The 20,313-nt window shown below is 36.2% G+C and overlaps 1 protein-coding gene across 2 annotated transcripts; it reads left to right on the top strand.

The window, feature by feature from the left end:
- The first annotated feature begins 1,835 nt into the window (after positions 1-1,835).
- rsf1b.1 (remodeling and spacing factor 1b, tandem duplicate 1) lies at positions 1,836-14,700 on the top strand. Of its 2 annotated transcripts, XM_042765329.1 has the most exons (16): positions 1,838-2,105; positions 3,533-3,624; positions 3,828-3,920; positions 4,055-4,260; positions 4,426-4,574; positions 4,677-7,174; positions 7,865-8,140; positions 8,233-8,337; positions 8,423-8,502; positions 8,683-8,737; positions 9,617-9,726; positions 9,816-9,883; positions 9,968-10,175; positions 10,260-10,456; positions 11,128-11,307; positions 11,951-14,700. In XM_042765329.1, exons 1-16 carry the CDS (start codon positions 1,952-1,954, stop codon positions 12,475-12,477), a joined length of 4,998 nt encoding a protein of 1,665 aa, XP_042621263.1. In that variant the 5' UTR covers positions 1,838-1,951; the 3' UTR covers positions 12,478-14,700. The 2 variants fall into 2 exon arrangements, with proteins under 2 accessions (XP_042621264.1, XP_042621263.1); XM_042765330.1 differs by lacking the exon at positions 11,128-11,307 and having other exon boundaries at positions 1,836-2,105.
- Positions 14,701-20,313: the final 5,613 nt, after the last annotated feature.

The raw sequence follows: 20,313 nt of genomic DNA on the forward strand, positions 1-20,313 counted from the left end.
CCCATTAAATTTCCCAATAACTGATAAAGTAAAAAAATCAAAAACCTCCAACTCAAAAAAGCATCTGAACCTGATGGGATATTAAATGAAATGATAAAACATACAAGCAGTAAATTCCAATTGGCCATTCTAAAACACCATAAAATGGCAATGTCCAATAGAAATCCCTATTAGAATTTGGCTGAAAATATTAGAATCAGTAACTGAGTCCATTGCCCTCTATGGCAGTGAGGTGTGGGGTCCACTGAAAAATCCAAATCAAGATTTCACCAAATGGGAAAAACATCCAATTGAGACCCTGCATGCAGAACTCTAATACAGGTGTATATAATACACGTGCACCGGCACACAACAAATAATGCATGCAGGGCAGAATTAAGCACATATCTTCTAATCATACAGTAAAGATACAAAAAATGGCAATTAATTTCTGGAAACATCTGAAACTCAGTGACCCCCAATCATATCATTATAAAGCCCTGCAACACCAAGAGATGAGCAAAGAAAGCAAGCCCCTCCCTCAGCTGATCCAGAGCTTCAGTCCTGATGCTTCACTAACATCTACTGATGCTCTGAATCACAACATCAGAATCAATCAGATTACTGCACAAATCTAACAGAACTACATCACTCACTGGCAAACCCAAACATAACAAGAGTAAAATGCAATGCTATTTGGTCCTAAAGAGAGAGTACAGTATGGCAGAGTATCTGTACACAGTGTCAGATAAGAAACTGAGAAGCACATTGACCAGATACAGACTCAGCAGACACAAGCTGATGATAGAGACGGGCAGACACAGAAAAACAGAGATTGTGTTCACACTGTGATCTGAATCAGATGGAAACAGAACTGCACTTCCTGACAGAATGCTCCAAATACACAGACATACGGACAGTGTTCTATAATAAAATACAGCAGATCCAGCAGACATTTCAAACTCTTTTGAACCAGGAGAAACTACAGTATTTATTATGAGAACACAAGAACTGCTGTGTGTTTGCTGCTCAATATGTGTCTGACTGTCACCAGAGAAGAGAAAACACTCAACCTGCCCTGATCTGATGTTTCCAGCACATGTAGATTATGTTATGCCATATTACTCTATTATATTACTTAGATGTATATTTTGCCTCTGTAAATCTGATACTATATCTTATTTTATTTTATTTTATTTCTAACTTATACACTTACATACACTAATTCATTTTGCACTACATGCTTAATACTTTTTATATATTTTTATTATTACTATTACTATTATTATTTTTCTTTCTGTTAATACATATGTGCATGTTTGTAAGCAGCACAGATGCAACTGCTTTGGCAATACAAATGTACAGTTTTTGTCATGCCAATAAAGCTCACCTAAATTGAAAAAAAAATTGAATTGAATTGAACAGTTCATTAACTCACCTGTCTCATTATGAATACATAATGAGATGTACTGAAAGTACACAAGTACACTTTGTTAGTGATCTTAGGATCAGTGTTCACTACAGTATTTTACTATAAAAACCAAAACAATTTTTTACTATATTTGTTTTCAGATAACAGGAGAGATGTTACCATTGCTCTCCCTCTCCTGTTAGTATTTCTGTCTGTCTGGTTTTCTTTCATGTCCTCTTTCTCTCTCTCTCTCTCTCTCTCTCTCAAAGCAAAAGAGTCCCTAAGTGTTGCAGTGACACACTAATTTTTCTTTCGTTTGTCCATGTGTTTGTCTCGACTTAATATCTAGAATATAAATATTATGCCATTTGAATTGTTTAGTTCAGGGGCCTTGGTTTTTTCCCCTCTCTGTTTCTCCCGCTCTCCGTCTCTCTGCTGCTGCTGCTGGTTTGTTTACATCAGTTTAGTGTCTCCGGCGCAAGGGCTTCTGGGCCATGTGTCTGCCATAGTCGCGGTGCATTGTGGGGAGGTTGTGGTCCTCCAGCGGCTCGGTTCGGAATAATGTCTGCCTCGGAGGCAGCGGACGGTTCTTCCCCGGAGTTATGCCCGAGCTTCGCAGTGATCTGCTCGTTTCTGGAGCGGTTTGGAGCTCTGCTGGACCTGCCGGAGGTGTCGTTCCCGGCGCTGGAGCGCAGTCTGCAGGAGAGCAGCGCGGGTGAGCCGCTCCTCCATTGTTGCTCTTCAGCAGCTTTACATGCCTTTAAAGGGCCGTTAGGTACTCCACCCGCGAGTGTCGGTGTTTTTGTCGCCGTCTGTGTATCTAAAGCGCCGTTTCTAGCGTTAATTTCGGCGTTTTGTCCAACGGAAGGTTTTATTCCGCTTTATTTACTCATCACAGCGCACAGAAACGCATTGCAGCTTTATTTACATTTAAATGCGACCTTTTACTTATGGAAAATCACTTGTATTTGCATATATCTACACTCATATTGAGAGGAAAGAAATAATCATGTTTATTCATAGTTAAATAATAATTTGTCGTGAATTGGTGCGATGTGAGAAGCGCGCATGCGCAGAACGTGTAAACTTCCTGCCCGCGAGCTGAGAGGGAGAAATGACAATATGGGATTATTTTGATTGTCAAACTTTGGTGAAAGTTAACAATAAGCCCTTTTATTTGTGTCTGTGATGGTTTTGCTGCATTATAAACGTGTTAGGTGTGTATTAGTTGAACTGACACATGAATTGTTGTGTGTTAAATCCAGCATTCCCTTAAAAATATGTAAGGGAATATATATATATATAACTGTAGGTTCCCCCCAAAATACCCCAGTTGAAGTACAATAATTTACATATATGTGTACTTGATGCTATTAAATTCTAAAATAAAAATTGTCATCCTTTACTCACTGTCATGTTGATCCTCCATAGTTTTATTTTTTCTTTTTTTAAAAAAGCCCTTTAAATTACTGCAATAAATGTAGTTGTTATGGTATTTTGGCTGGAACTATAGCAGCTATAGTACATTTGCTGTAGATACAGATAAATTCTGCCAGTTATAAACATTATTTATATAAATACTTCAGTGAAGCAGAATGTAGGGGACTATAGCAGTACAAGAACAACAGCAATATGAAATGGCCAGTAATCATTGTGCAGATACTTTAAATGCAAATGTAATGTTCATGCATGAATAAGTTGCACAATATTGTTTACAAACCATTGCCATTTTCTCAGATTTTGGTGCCCTTAAGGAGTGGTTCTCAGAACCTGAAATGGAATTATTTTCACCAATCCATAATTTTGCCAGACTATTGCTTATCTTTTTTATTTATTATTATTATTATTTTATTTTTTTTGGCTGGCGACTATAAATTAACTAACTGCTTCTACTTAAGAAGTTGGGCCAAACACTTAAATACTCAGATGTGTTACTGAATGAAAAAATATTGTTTTGTGTTAATCAGTCAGTTAACAATTAACACTCATTTAAATGTAATTTTATGATGTGTAGTTTTTTTACTGACCACTTGAGATTTATCAAAGACAACAGTTTGTGAACCACTGACCTAAAACCTTACAAATTGTTATTGTGTTATGGCTGTGTAAATTCTAATTATGCTTGTAACTCGTTGTGCCCAGTACCAAAACTTCTTGTGGACCTTCACGTGAAGTTACTGAGAAAAATTGGCAAGTCCGTGTCTGCAGACAGATGGGAGAAGAATCTCATTAAGGTGAGTAAATCAGTGTTAATGAATTAAATATTAAGTGGCTCATCATATGCCGCACATTCTGCTTTTAACAATCACATTGAAACAGCTGTGAATTATGGATCATTTCTTAATGAATATGTGAATAGCTATGAGCACAGTGAGCAAATGACAGTCAATATTAGTCTCATCAGTGTTTAATTTTTGATGGCTTTATTACTCTGTAGATCTGTCAGGAGTTTAACACCACATGGGCATGGGAGCTGGAGAAGAAGGGTTATCGAGAGATGACAGTGGAGTGTAAGACAGGAATACTGAAGGTAAAATGGGAAAATCTTTAATGTCACACCACTGGATTAATTTGCACTGGAACCTAATATTCATTCGTAAAACCTGTTGTTGCATCTGTAATGTATTTATTTTTTGATTAACCCAATGTAACTTTTTCAAACAGTACTTGTGCGAATGCCAGTTTGATGACAATGTCAAGTTTAAAACCACTATCAATGAAGAGGATCCGGATAAAATGCGTCTTCAGCCCATCGGCAGAGACAAAGATGGCCTCATGTACTGGTTCCAGCTAGATCAAGACCATAATGTTAGGGTCTATGTGGAAGAACAGGATGATCTGGATGGGTCATCCTGGAAGTGTATAGTAAGGTAGGCATCAATTTCCAGTGGAATTAAATCCACTTCTTCATAAAATGATACTTTTTTTTTTCTCTCCCTGTTCTGGATGGGTGTTAATTTGTCGGAAAAAACAATAATGCCAAATGACAATAACAGATACATCTTTTAAACAAAATCCTTTATTTTCTATTTCAGAAATAGAGATGACCTAGCTCAAATCCTTGGACTGTTGAAGACTCACATTGATCCAGCACTTTTGGTAAAGAAGGATCAGGAGGAGGGCTCATCTAGTAACAGTCCAAACCCAGATAATGAAGAGAATAAAAAGAAAGAGGGAGCTGAAGGTATCTAAAAAGAAAAAGTAATATTTAGTATTGACTGAACACAGATTACTGATTTGTTTTGTATCTGTTTTGTATTTGTAACTCTGTATTTTTGACTTCTAGTGGAGTCACAAAATGATTTATCCGCATCTGAAAATAAGGAAAACATCTTGGAGAAGGACAATGCAAAGCGAGAAGATGCAGAGGCTACAGATGCTTTGTTGGAAAAAGGCTTGAAGGTGAAGGAAGAGCTACAGAAACATTCGGAGACGGCAGATGGCACTGGTGTTATTACTGGATCGATCAAAGAAGAGCCACAGGATGAGGAGGAGAAAGCCAAGGACTTGTCAGCACCTTCACAAAATGCGGAACAGACAGAGGACGTGAAAAAAAAAACTTTAGAAGAGACTCAGAGAGCTTTGAAAAATGATCATCAAGCTAAAATCCCCCTGAAAAAGCGGGATATGAAACTAAGTGAAGACTTCGACAGCAACAGCATGGGAGTACGAAACACTCCTGTCGCTCCGGTGAAAGAATCACGGACATGTTTTGATGACAGCAGATCGAGTGCTGAAAAGATCAACGGCCATGTCCCTCACTTTACACCATCTGAGAGTGAAACGCAAGAAGGGTCAGAGAGTCTTCAAAAAGAAAGCACAGAAGAGAACAAGTTAGAAAATCTCCCTCTTGTTTCAGATGAATCCAAAGAGAAAAAGAATGACCAGACAGAAGAGAAAATGGATACAAATGAAAGCAGATCATGTGCTGGAGGGCAGATGGAGGTGGAGAAGCCTGAGGAATCCTGTGCTGCCATTGCAGAAGAGAACGAGGAAAAATCTGAAACTTCTCAATCTCACGAAAAGACCCCTGAAGAAGAAAAGCCCTCATCAGTAAGTGAACAGTCAGAAAAGACACCTGGTTCTGAAGAAGTGACTGACAATAAAAAATCTCCCAATAGTGTCAATATGGATTCTACTGAAGTAAATACATCAACACTTCCTGAAGAATCAATGAAAGATCTCCCAAACAAAGAGTCAACAAAAGATCTAGGAAGAGACGTGTCAGTGAAAATTATCTTAAAAGATGAGCCAGCAAAAGATCAGTCCATGAAACATCTCTCAGAAGAAGAGACATCAATTGAAAAGTCAACGAAAGAGTTCTCGAAAGGAGCACTGAGAGATCTCCCAAACACAGAATCATCAAAAGATTTTGCAAGAGAAGATTCGCTAAAAGTTGAGCCAGCGAAAGAAGAGTCGATTAAAGATCTCTCGAAAGGAGAGACATCAAAAGAAGGGTCGATAAAAACCCCCTCAAATGAACAATCCAAGAAAGATCTCGCAGAAGAGGAGTCACAGAAAGTTCTCACAGAAGAAAGTCAGCAATCTCCCAAAGACTCCAATAAAGACCATGAAAAACCAGATCCAACTGCTTCCATGCTGATGGAAACTGAGCCATTCCAGTCATCTAAAACAGAGGAGTCCTCTTCCCATGAAGTAATCAAACCACATTCTGGCACAGAAAAGCCAGAGCACGCTGAAGAAACCAAACCTCATCACAGCTCTGCAGACACCACCACAGAAAAAGAACCAACTGCCATTGTCTCAAAAACTGAAAAACAGTGTATGTCTGAAGGGGACAAATTCTCAACCAATGGAGAAAGTGAGTCCATCGCCTCTAAACCTTCTGAAGATTTAGATGGCCCTCAAGTCAAAGCGCGAGAGCAGTCTGCCTCCCCTAAGTCAGCATCAAGTGATCTTGAAAAATCATCTGTTTCTGATTCAACGAATCTGCCAAGCACACCAAAAACCACAGAGAAAGTAGACGGTGAGGAAAAATGTGATACAGCTGAAACTGATAAAAATGAGAATTTGGAAACGTCAAAAGACAAGGATGAAAAGGGTGAAGCTGCAAACAGCTCTGAAGAATTTGCAGTGAAAAAATCAGAGGAAGTTAAAGCTACAGAACAACCCAATGAATCAAACAGTTCGGAGAAACCTTCCTCTGATAGAGAACACGAAAAGGAACCCGATTCAGAGAAAGGGGACAAAGAGAAGCCAATGGAAGTTAATTCAGAGATCAGTAAAGCTGATATTACAACAGCAAGTAAGAAGGAAACTGATGTTCCTGTAGATCAAAACACCACCTCAAGCAAACAATCGAAGCAAGAAACAACTTCTGAAGAATGGGACACTTCTGGTGATGTTCAAGAAAAAAGCAACGCTGCTCGGAAAAGCAGTAAAAGACCAGGGCGGCCTCCAAAGAAAGCTCAGGAGAGTCAGGATGAGGATAAAACAGGAGATGAACAAGAAGAAATGGGACGACAGGAAGGGATTCGCATGAAGATCAAAATCCCAGCTCACAAGCGGAAGACAGAACTTCAGAGAGAAGAGGTGAGGGGAGATTCAGAGTCCGAGGTGACTGATGGCAGGTGCTTGAGGAGATCTCCGAGAATCTGCAGACCCACCGCTAAAGCCGTAGAGATCCAGGACAGGAGGGTGGAGCGGAAGCAGGCGACTCCGGTGTCAGAGAAAGAAAAGGATGACAACGAAGACAAAGAGGATGAGGATTCTGTACAGAGGAAACCAAGGAAAGCTGAACCAGATGGCCAAACAAAACCAAAGGTGTGTGTGTACCTTTTTTTACATTTAGAATATCTTTGCCATTTTTTTTAAAACATGTTTAATAACAGTTAAATGTGTCTTTAGCAAATCTCAAAATAAATATCCATGTATCATACTGTACATTGCAATGTTGTGAGGACTAAATTCACTTTTATTAATTTTAGTTTTTAGTGTTTTATTTTCCATTTATTTAGGCAAAATTGTGTAGAATTAATATCTGCGATTTATTGGCCATAACATGAGAAAACATACCAGTAAAACAGTAGCATTGTGATGTATTAATACGATTTAAAATAGCTGTTTTCTATTTTAATATGTATTGAAATGTATTTTTTTCCTGTGATGCAGAGCTGAATTTTCAGCAGCCATTACTCCAGTCTTCAGTGTCACATGATCCTTCAAAATCATTCATATATGATGGTTAGGTGCTTAAGAAACATTTCTTATGATTACCAGTGTTGAAAACAGTTGTGCTGCTTATTATTTTGGTGGAAACCTAGATATTGTTTTCAGGATTCTTCGATTGTTTGTAGCATTACAAATGCCTTTAATGTGACTTTTGGTCAATTTAATGGGTCCTTGCTGAATAAAAGTATTAATTTCTTAAAAATTGTACTGACCCTTTTGAATAGTAGAGATTTATTTGATCATAGTTGCAGGTAATTCAAAATGTAACTCATCATTCAACAGGTGGGGAGACGTCGGAAACGACAACCATGGTCTCGCATGAGACGTAAAAAGAAATGTTCTGATGACGACGATGATGTCGAGGAGAGCGAGAGTGAGGAAGAGGAGACAGAGGAGGATGACAGCGATGAAGACTATAAGGTGGAGAAGACCAAGAAAAGAAGGAGAAACCGAAACCGAGAGAGGAACAGCTCTGACTCCTCTACCTCTTCATCAGAAGATGATGAACCCAATGACGACCCCTGCAAACACTGTGGCCTTCCCAACCATCCCGAGCTGGTGTGACACACTTATGCAAAATATCTTCATCTTCTCACAGTTACAGTCAGAAGTGCTGCCTCTCATTTTAACCTCTCATTTCTGTTCCCTAGATACTCCTGTGTGATTCCTGTGACAGCGGCTACCACACTGCCTGTCTGCGGCCTCCGCTCATGATCATACCAGATGGGGAATGGTTCTGCCCCCCCTGCCAGCATGTGAGTCAATTCAGATTTCAAGAGTCCCTTTACAGAAATACACTATCCTGGCTATTCAAATGCTGATGCTCTGTTTCTCTTGCAGAAGCAACTTTGCGACAGGCTCGAGGAGCAATTGCAGAATTTGGATGCAGTCCTTAAAAAGAAAGAACGTGCAGAGCGGAGGTAAATAAAGAGATATTTAGACCAGCTCAAGTGAATTAGTTTGAACCAGTTGCAGAAAAGTTCCTGAATTAATCCCGTTAACCTCTATGAGTCTGTTAACAATTTACTGTGCCGTGGCATGATGACCTATATAAGAACCTATTACTTTCATGCTGAAATATTGTCATTCTTTCCTCACAGAAAAGAGCGACTGATGTATGTTGGCATCAGTCTAGAGAACATCATCACACCCTCTGTAAGTGCCTACAGTGCTTATTGAAATTACTGTATACTTTTAAAAAGTTTTATGTTTTTTTAACAAAAGAAGAGCACTTAAAAAGTATAAAATGTAACCAATCTGCTGTCACAAAGCTAAACTAATATTTTAAGATAATAGGAGAGGAAATGAGAAAATGATTAAAAAACGTATTTATTTTAACTTAGTTATTTTAAGCTTAACCACTTTTAATTATGAAGAAATATTTTGAATACTTTAAATTCTATAATACATAATCATTATTTTCAATGCTGTTCAAAAGTTTGGTGTTAGAATATTTTTTGTTTTTTATTTTATCAAAAATACAGTAAAGACAGCAATATCAAGAAGAAAAAAGATTATAATTTAAAATATCTGTTTTCAATTTTAATATATTTAAAAATGCAATTTATTCCTGTGATGGGGAAAGCTAAATTCCAGCCGTCTTCAGTGTCAAAATATGCTGATTTGCCGCTCATGAAACATTTCTTATTATCATCTTAATAATAATATTTGTAATTTTAATTTGATTAATTTTAATAATATTTTTGTGGAAGCTGAGATACATTTTTCAGGATTCTTTGATGGACAGAAATAAAAACCCCCAAAAACAAACAGTATTTTTTTGACATTTTATCTGTTACTTTTGATCCATTTAAAAGTATCAAAGTACTAATTTCTTATTAAAAAAAAATCTTACCCCAAACTTTTCAGTGGTTCTATACCTTTGTAGTAAAATTAGTTAGATTATATATATATATATATATATATATATATATATATATATATGTATGTGTGTGTGTGTGTGTGTGTGTGTGTGTGTGTGTGTGTGTGTGTGTGTGTATATATTTATATATATTTATATTTATTTATTTAAAGGTGGAAGTGGAGGAAGAAAAGGAGGAGCTGGTGAAAGAGAAGAAAGATGTGAAGAAGAGCAAAAGTTGGGGACGGAGATCAACCAGGGCCAAGAAATACATAAGCTACAGGCATGTCAATCTACTTACTTACATAATCATATTATCTTATGCTATTATACATGGTCGTTGTTCACTGTTTATTGTTACATTTTTGGCAGATTTGATGAGTTTGATGAAGCGATCGAAGAGGCAATCGAGGAAGACATTAAAGAGGCAGAGGGTGGAGGTAGGGGAGCGTTTTCATACATCACACTAGTGTTGATATTTAAGCTTTAACATGGGAGTTTAGACTGGCCAAATGTGTACACAGGAGCAGGCCGGGGTAAGGACATGGCGAACATCACAGGCCACAGAGAGAAGGACATCTCCACCATCCTACAAGAGGAGGGGAAGGAGAATGTGCGGCCGAGGCGAACCAGTGCAGCTCAGAAGAAGAAGCGGCGGCGTCTCAATGATCTAGACAGCGACAGCACAGTGGACGAAGAAGAGAGCGAAGATGAATTCCGTCTCAGTAACAGGTGATGTTAAACAGCTTTTAATTTAAGATAAGTACAGAATCCTGCCAATGAAATAACACTTACTCTGCTCTGATTGGTCAGCAGTTCAGAGGATGAGGAGTTTGTGGCCTCTGATAATGAGGCAGAGAGTGAAGCAGAAGTCCCTTCCTATGAGGACAGTGACTTTGGGAGTGATGCTGACCGCCCGCGGAGGAGACAGCCGCCACGCAGGAGACGCAAACCTAGAGGATACTCTGATGAGGAGGAGCTGGAAACTGACGAAGAGGAGGAAGAGGAGATGGGTGAGGCATTTATAAAAAATGTAATAATATTTTAATAAAAAAAATATATACTAAATATGCAACCCTGTTATGTATTCTGGCAGTTTTTTATATTGTAGAAATTTGTTTTTTTTTTTATGTAGTGTATTTTTTTTTTTTTTTTTTTTATTGTACAAAAATAAATCAAAATAATTACAAATTAAAAGTTTCAGATAATTAAAAGTTAAAGCTGGTATAATATTTGTGTTTGAACTGCTGAGGTAGACAAATAATGTTTTCTGAAGGTTAAAAAAAATTTGATTGAATTTAGTTTTTAGACATAATTTGTACCATACTTGTTTGGGGTATAACAATATACCAATGCCACATAACGCACTGAAACATATTCTTTTACAGTCGTGTTCTCATTAAAATTTTATGAAGCCTACAGATTTGTTCTGCAGATGTTGCCCTTAATGGTACCTTCCTTTTCAAAGTGATTCAAGTGATTCAAAACCATTATGGCCGTACATGTTTGAAGTGTCTCAGCAGGGGGCGGGGTAGGCCAAGAGAGTATCACGGATTTTCGGTTCGGTTTGAATATCGTTTCACCACTGGTACTTATGGTTTACTGTTTGTTTACGGATATATTTCCATGTTTGTTTGTCTTGTTTTGTGTGTATATCATTGTGTGTGGGGGGATTTGCATGCAGTGACGGAAGGCTCTAGTGAATTCAGTGCCAGCGATCTGGACGTCCGCTGTCGGCGGTCCTATCGGAGTCGTAAGCAAGAGGTGAATTACTGTGAAAGTTCAGATTCTGATGCCTCACAGGCCAGCACCAATAAAGACAGAAAGAAGAAACGACGACGTCTTTCCAGCTCTGACAGCGAAGGCCAGTGCTGTTCACATCTATGCATATTCACAGCATGAAGCTTATTTGTTATATTTTTAAAGAAATTATTACTTTTATTCAGCAAGGATGCATTAAATTAATCAAATTTGACAGTAAAGACTTATGTTACAAAAGATTTTATTTCAAGTAAATGCTGTTCTTTTGAGCTTTCTATTCATCAAAGAATTCAAAAAAAAAAATATCGGTTTCCACAAAAATATTAAACAGCACAACTGTTTTCAACATTGATAATAATCAATGAAAACTGGAGTAATGATGCAGAAAATTCAGTTTTGCCATCACAGGAAAAAAATTACATTTTAAAACATTAATATATAAAACAGTGACTTTAATTTGTTATAATATTTCACAATATTACTGTTTTTACTATATTTTTTGATCAAATTTATACAACCTTGGTGAGCATAAGAGACTTTTTGAAAATATAAGAAATCTCACTGACCTCAAAATTGAATTATAGTATAAATTTTTATGTTTATATATACATGTATATTATTAATATATGCTCAGTGCATATAAAAATACAAAATATGGATCATATTTGTAGATGTATGGTTGATAAACATTCCGTGTTTGATGCATGATGCATAACAAATGATTTTATTGTCTTTTGCTCCTTCAGTTAGTTTCCAGTCAGCTGAATCTGATGACGAGGACAGGAAGCCCAAGAAGATAAGAGCAGACTCATCCGAGGAAGAATCCAGAAAACGTCGCAGACGCCTATCCCTTAAACGCCGGAGGGAGTCGGAGGATGACGATGATGATGACGATTCAGACGAATCGGAGGAAGAGGAGCGGCCCGTCCGGAAGCGCGTGAACCGCATCGACTCTGACGACAGCGAGAGTGAAGAGGAGGTAAAGAAGAGCCCGTCAGAGAAAGAGACAGAGGAGACCGTTGGCAAAGGGCCCAGTCCACTGGACTACAACTTAGTGGAGCTTCCTCCCACTAACGGACAGAGTCCAATGAAGAGTTTGGAGGGTCTCATCCCGCGACCCGCGGTGGGAGTTACGTCTAAAAATGGCAACGCCCCATCAGCTGTATCCATAGCTCCAAATGGCATGGAGATTGCTGCACAGGACGAAGATGAAGACGACCTTTTGGGCGTCACAGACCTCGTAGACTATGTATGCAACAGTGAACAGTTATAACCTGATATTCTTTTTCTTTTTTTTAAAAAAAATTTTAGTCCTTTTTTTCCGACCCTCATTCTGTTTCACTAGTCAGCACGGATCACGTCAACAGTCCCTGTTAATCGTGCCAGCAGAACAGATCGGGGACAGATCAGGTGGCATATTAATAATAGCTGTAAATACTTTACTGAGCAGAAGTATCAAGGGAAGGACAACGCAATCCTTCCAAGAGACACTCCCTGAGATATTCCTTCTAAAGTATCGTTTGCGTTCGATAAGAGCGATCGCTCTCAAACACACCCTCTCTGGAAACAACCTCTAAAACCTCTTTTTACACTAATCACACAGCCATGCTCACACTCACATGTCTGACGTAGAGACATTTGTCGAGTTTACGTGCGTTTTGATCTCCACTGCTGTCAGTTGCACATTACAGAGAGAACCGGAAGTGGGTGGAGTCAGTACAAAGGGGGTGGAGTCTTCATTTTAGTGAAGTTCCAGACATCGCTAAATATCTTTGTTTGTTTCCTCTCTGATGCCATTTTTAATTCATCTTTTATAATCTAATTGGAGTGGAAGTTGAATTTCTACCGATTGGTTTCATAATGTCATTTGATGGTGAAAAAAAAAAAGAAGTTTTTATTAGGTGATGTCATTATAAGCTTTGTTTTGTTATACTATTTATTATAAAATTGTAATTTGTACCTGAAATTATCGCTTGGTTGTACAGCTGCTCACACCATTAGAGCAAAAGATTCCTGGAAGTTTCTAAGAGATGTCTAATGGTGGAAAATTGCTCATATTCTTATGCCAACATACTAATAAATTCTGTTGCTTTGGACTGTTTTAGCACCACATTTTGATTTGAATTCAAACACTATTTACTCTGGCAGCTTTTCAATGCATCAAATGCCAAATCTTCCACTCGAGGATGATAAAATGCTGAGGACTCTCACCCACACCGATGCACAGTTTGTTTCTCTGAGGGATTCCTTGAAGTTTAGTGCTGATCATCTCATTTTAATGCAGATATTCCATCTAAGGGATTCTTCTTTGCCCATCATGTCCAGCTTATTTCTGTTTCAGTGGACTATATTCATTTTCTTTATATGAATATAATCATCTTAATGTTTTCCTTTTGTTTTTAAGCATACTAATGTGTATGATTTGTTTGTTCTTCATCAATTACAAAGCAATACATTTTTCTTACAAGACATGCAGGAAGAGATCCATCATCTCCTGGTTTTGTCTATTTTTTTAAAGGCCGAAATTCATGTTGCTGCTGACATTCAAATGATTTCCGATTTCTGATGTGAGACGCCCCTCTGAGATGTAAGAACGCGTCTGAGAACCATTGTATAATCTTGCATTACCCTGGTGTGTATATCTGTAGTTTTCTGCTGTAACATATTAGAAGCATTTTTAAATCATTTAAAGTATACATAGCAGTCCTTTTATGATTGCGGCTGTTTATAATTTGTTTTTTAGGTACATTTGTACCACTCCAAAGTGTGCACGTCCGTCTTATTTTCATGAGTGTGTTTTTCGGTTTTGTCTTTGAGAGTTTTCAGTCTCTCTGTCCCATTTCCAATTTCCGAGAATGGTCTGTTCTCAGAGGAAAAAGCATTTGATATAAAGCCCAACAGACAGTTTAATTGTTTCGAAGTCAGCATTGATCGACAAAAGTGGTGTAAAAATGTCTTGTACATTAATGTTTATGCTTGGCATGCACATATATTCTAGTCTGATTTATTTGCTCTTGCAGCATTAGGGCATCAGATCTTGAGAATAAAACTTCCCTGATTTTTTTATAAATACAGTTTAAGACATGCTAAGACCAAGAGCATCATTAGGTGCTATACCACAATGCATTTCTCCTGAGGTGGTCTATTAACAGTATTGGGCCGATGTTCAATTCCTGTGTACTTTAAAAATCAAAGGTACAGACATCCATTTGAAATCGAGGCCCAGCCTCTAATGACACAGTATATATTTGTATTTCACATGAAAATCTGGTTAATTTGATATTATGTAATGAGGGATGCCTCCACCAGTGTTTGAAGATATTTGGCTAATGTAGTTTGACAGCAGATGGACAGATGCAGTCTGGTTTTAGCTTTTAGAATCGTCCTTTGTGTTTGTCTGTTCCTCTTTTGGATGTTTTTGTTAACTGTATTGTAATTTCTTACATATGATTTACTATCTTGTACATTTGTCATAATAAAAATGAAATGAAACCTGTGTAATACTTTTATATGTGCAAAGATACTTCTTGTGTTTAGTTATGACAATCATCTTTTATGTTTTCTGTTTATAAGAGCTAAATGACGTCGTGGCAGGCAAGTTATTGTGACTGATGCACTTTTGTCATGAATATTTTGGAAAAAGTTGTTTTGCAAATACAAAGCCATTTTGTAGAGGTGTTATATTTTCTCCTGTGATGTCTTTTTCCAGTTTCTTGTAGATATCAACAGTAATAGGCAAGAGAAGAGAACGCTGAACACAAGGTGGGTGCTGAGCTGTTGAGAGGAATCTAATACTGCAGTTCTCAATGTGACCACATGGTGGCGACCAATTTGAGAACAGAAAGGAACGGAAATCCATGCATTTTAAGTGCAATATTACTTTTTGCGTATTGAAAACGTGTCTAGTTTTAAAATATATATTAAAAGAATATACCATATATATATATATATATATATATATATATATATATATATATATATATATATATATATATCTGTGTGTGTGTGTGTGTATGTACTTTGTATGTACTTTCAGCTTTAATTCTTAGTGTTTAATTCTCCGTTTCTGGCATTCACTTCAAAACAGTTCCTGTAAGTTGAACTTGGAGACTTTCCCCTAAATCGTATCTTAACTGTGTGTGTCATGTCCCCTTTAAGCAAGTGGCGTCGCCATGGCAACACCGAAATTAGAACCAGGCGACACCTGACGTTGTCACATTTCTCGCATCTTTCGCCAGGAATCGACGTTTTGATCAGACCGTGTGCTTTTGTTAACGTACATAACTTTTATTATGAGATCTGCTGACATGGAGACCAGCTGTGAAAGAGGATTTACTCGCTCGGATCTCATTACGGCCGAGTCTGAGCGGAATACTAATGCTGCTCCTCTCTGCATGTTAACAGTCCGCACATATCCAAACTTTTGAGAAGAATGAGAGTTAGGGATGGAGAATAGAGCATGAGGGGGATGGGAGGGGAACAGATATAATGCCTCGGGTGAGAACTCTCGGAATTTGGCCCTTTTAAAAAAGCCCACTTGTTTTGGTTTTAAGGCTTTGCGATTACATGTAAATTTATGGGCCATTTTCTTCTGGCTTTATGTGTCACGGTCTTTTCTATTGAAGATAGGCTAATAACCTCCGGTTTATTTTAAACGTTTGTCAAGTACATAAATCCAGAGCTCAGGTTTATGCAGTCAAGCTGTCTTTTTATCATGTAGCCTGTTTCTGCTTCGGAATGAAAAATATGACAATGTTTTTTTCCTACTGAATTGAGAGATGTAAATTGTGAGATAAAAGTCGCAATTATCTTTTAATTATTTTTTTTTATTATTATTCAATTGCGAGAGGAATGGTGAGATTTAAAAAAATCGCAGGTAGGCCTACCTTTTTTTTTTTATTATTATGTGTGGCGGAAACGAGCTTCCATACTTAAGAGCTTTAAACTTTAATATAAAACTTTTCAGAGCTAATGTAACATACGTTTTATTTTATTTTTATTACGAAAATGTCCAGTTTTATAATTTTGTAGACATCATTTATGTTCTCTGAACGTCCTGAAAAAGGTAGGCCTAACGTTTAAAAAACGGAATTCTAAAACGTTCAGAACGATGTATAAATAACGTTTTAAGTCTGAACGAACATTCTATTAATGTAACTGAAAGAATGTTTGCTCATAACTTTGAGAGAACCTTCAGAATGGAAAATCCTTCTTGAGCAAATTTGACCTCATTAAGGTGGATCTGCTCCATATTAGTGCCGTTAACTCTTTAGTTCCTTTTGTGACTGGCTGCTCCATAAGATGAACCAGTCCCCAGTGTGTGAACTGGGAAGTGTCTTTTGTTTTCTTTTGATTCCGTTCCTTCAAACGCCCTTCAACCAAACAGGCAGCTCAATGCTTTCAGAGTAAATTTCTGTCCTTGAATAACTATTCCTGCGTCCCAGATAGAATTTAGGATGGATAGTGTGCACATTGGGACACAGGCATGGTTTTGTGAATATGGTTATTGGGAAGTGATTGCTCAGGGTCACAATGAGTTCATCGTGAGGTCATGTGAAGAGGGAAATGTCCACTCAAGTTCACCAGTAGGCTGTCACAGGCGTGGAAATTCCCTTCTGCACTCTTTGAATGAACCGCAGGAGCTCCAAGAAAAGAAAGTGCTAATTTAATTAATTTTTAAAATAAAATAAATTCAAATAAAATAAAATATTTGTCTTAAAATGTATAAATAAATAAACATTTAAATGTATTCATATTATATATCTAGTTTCTTCTCAGGAGAATAAAGTATTATGCAAAGTGATTTATTTTTATGTGTATTCGGGTATTAACTGGCCTCAGATGGGGTTATGGTTAGGGAAAAAAAAACCTTTTTTTTTTAATTGTATTAAAATTAAAATTTTAAAAACATTTATTAAAAACATTCAAATTAATTATTAAATTATTACATTTAATTTAAAAAAACAATATTCATTTGAATCTATTTAATAAATCTAGTTTCTCAGGAGAATAAAATATTAAGCAAAATGACATATCCAGATTTACTGGCCGCAGATAGTAGAGGAAAGACGTCTTTTATTAAATTAAAATAAAATAAAAACATTTATAAAATAATGTTTCTCGAATCTATTCAAATTTATATTTATATGCATTTTAATGTAGTTATATTTAATTTATCTATTTTGTTTTCAAGAAATAATAGTGCAAAATTATTATATCCAAATTAAATGACGTGGTTAGTGTAAAACCGTAAACAGTCTACCACAGAACCAACTCTTTGAGCAAGTATTTTACATAAAACTCTCATAAATAAAGACACAGTGACATATATGGATTATTCTCTTCCTGCTTCCGTTTTGATTATCTCGTGTTTTTTCTGTTTTGTGAGGGCAAAGAGCCTCTTTGCACAAAGCGGCATCCCTGTGGACCTGCTGAATGCATGGTGAATGAGCAGAATCTCTGCTAATGGCTTCAATGGTTGCTGGGTGATAAGCCATAGATGCCGGCAGACACACTGAGTTTGCTCATCACAGTGGGTCTCTAAAAGCCTCTCAGATGCTGGAAAACCCTTCTTTCTGTCATCCTGGCACTTTTATCTTATGTCAGCTGTAGATTATAGCCAACTTTGATCAATAAAATGGTGTTTAAAATACATTAAAAAAAAACATTTAGAGATTTTTTTTGTTTCTCCTAGAGAGCTGAATGGAGAACAAACTGAGATGTTTTTTCTTCTGAGTAAAGACCCTAGGTCTCACACGTCCCTCATGTAGACTTTCAGATGAATATAGAACCGCATACTGTACTTTTACAAAATGTCAATAGTTTTTTATTTTTTTAATTTAGCATTTTAAAATAATTTTAACAGATACTTTTGAAACAAAAGGAAAATATATATATTTTTTATATATTTTTTAAAAGAAATTACATTTATAAAATAAAAATAATTGTATTAAAAATTTATTAAATGCATTTTATTCAAATAAATAAAAATAGAAAAATAATTTAATTAAATACAAATAAATTAATTAAAATAACATTTATGAAATAAAATATTTGTATTTATTTAAATAAAATGTATAAATACAATTTGGAACAAAGTGTAGACATGTAGGATCTCCAAGAAATGTTAATTTAATAAAACTTATTTATTTATAAAATCTTATTAAAATATTTATAATAATAATAATACTTTAGAACTGAAATATGCCCGATACGTTCTTTAAAGTTACTCGCCTGATGGTTGAACGTCAGGAGAAAATGTGCATGAATCAAGTGATATCAGATGTTTTGACAGAGTTCAGCTGTTTCAAATGGACTATAAAACGGATAGCTTCAGGCACTGGGGCTCTATTCTACTCCATCTAAACTCTCAGACTCAAGTTCTGGGAAACCGGTGCACTCACCCAACTGCCCTGCTTCTACGAGTCTTCAAATGCTCTCCCTCAAAACTGTAAGCAGAAAGGCTGAAAGCATCTTTTGTGCTTCATCTCTTTTGTTTGCCGGGAAGAGAGAGGGAACGGGTGGGTGATGAGGATGAGGGGGGTTACTTGGTCCAAATTACACATTCAGGGCGAGCACTGTTTATGATTACTCTCACAGAGGCCGGACAAAAGCAGAGACATTCCAGGAACCCAGTGAAGAGGACCAACTTATTCTGAGAAAGGACAGAGACCTACATCATAACTTCATTCACATGAACTCAGGCCTGGAGAGATCATCTGTAGATACATGAAAAACCTTCATATGCCTCTGGATTATGGAGCTATCAAATAAAAATGGCATCATAATACAGATAGTTTCAAACCTGGATGCTGATTGGTCAACTCAACATTCCAGACCTGCTAAAATACACAATATTGCTAATGTTGCGAAAACAACTACACTACCATTCAAAAAGTTTGGGGTCAATAAAATTTCTTTTATATAGAAATGAATGCTTTTATTTATCAAAGATGCATTAAATTAATTTAACATTTATAATGTTGCAAAATATTTACGTTTCAAATAAATGCTGTTCTTATGGACTTTCTTTACATTAAAAAACCTGAAAAAAAGTAGGCTATCACAGTTTCCACAAAAATATTAAGCAGCACAATGGTTTTCGTGATAATAATAAAAATATGATTATTAAGCACCAAATCAGCATATTAGAATGATTTCTGAGGGATCACTGACACTGGAGTAACGATGCTGAAAATTCAACTTTGCCATCACAGGAATATTTTACATTTTAAAATATATTCAAATAGACAACACTTATTTTCATTATATTTTACAATATTACTGTTTTAACTGTATTTTTGATTAAATGCAGCCTTGGAGAGCATAAGAGACTTCTTTCAAAAACAAAAAATCGTATAGACCTTATTTTTATATAAAATAAAATAAAAATATTTTTATGGAAAAGTGTGAGATTTTTTTTTTTAATATTTGTCACACTATTTTTATATTTATTTTCAAACCAAATAAAATCAAAATAAAATAGAATAATATTTTTAAGGAAATTTGGTGTCTAAAATATTTATATTTTTATTTTATTTATTGCCCTATTGTTATATTTGTTATGATATCCAATAGAATAAAATATATCCAAACATTTTGTCACCTGTCATACATTATTGCTAAATTTGATGTGTGCACAATGAATAAAACCTTTAATTGGTTTAAATCACTCAATATGTAAATTACATGGGGTGACATCACCCCATAGGACAGAACGGTTCACACACTGAAGGAGGCAGGTTCTCTAAGCATAGGCTTTAAGAAGTTTTGTAATGATATTTGTTTTTTTGTCAAGGGTAACATTTTGCCAAGCTCCTCAGTTAATCTAAAAAAAACCTCTGTTTTAATATCTGTTTTATCATTAATAAGAAACAAATTCTAAAGCAAATTTTACATCCATAAATGCATTTTTAAGCTGTAAACCTTCCCTTTCCGTCTTCTTAAAAGAAATGGAAAATTACTTGAATGTGATCTCTACATCTCTGCATACAAAAACTATATGGACTGTTAGAATTTGCTCTGCTTTTGGACTCTTTGTGTGATTATTTGTATGCAATATAATGGCTTTCCTATTATTATTCTATTTATTGTATTATTATTATTTATT

The sequence above is a fragment of the Cyprinus carpio genome, chromosome A10 (assembly GCF_018340385.1).
Source record: "Cyprinus carpio isolate SPL01 chromosome A10, ASM1834038v1, whole genome shotgun sequence".
Lineage (NCBI taxonomy): Eukaryota > Metazoa > Chordata > Actinopteri > Cypriniformes > Cyprinidae > Cyprinus > Cyprinus carpio.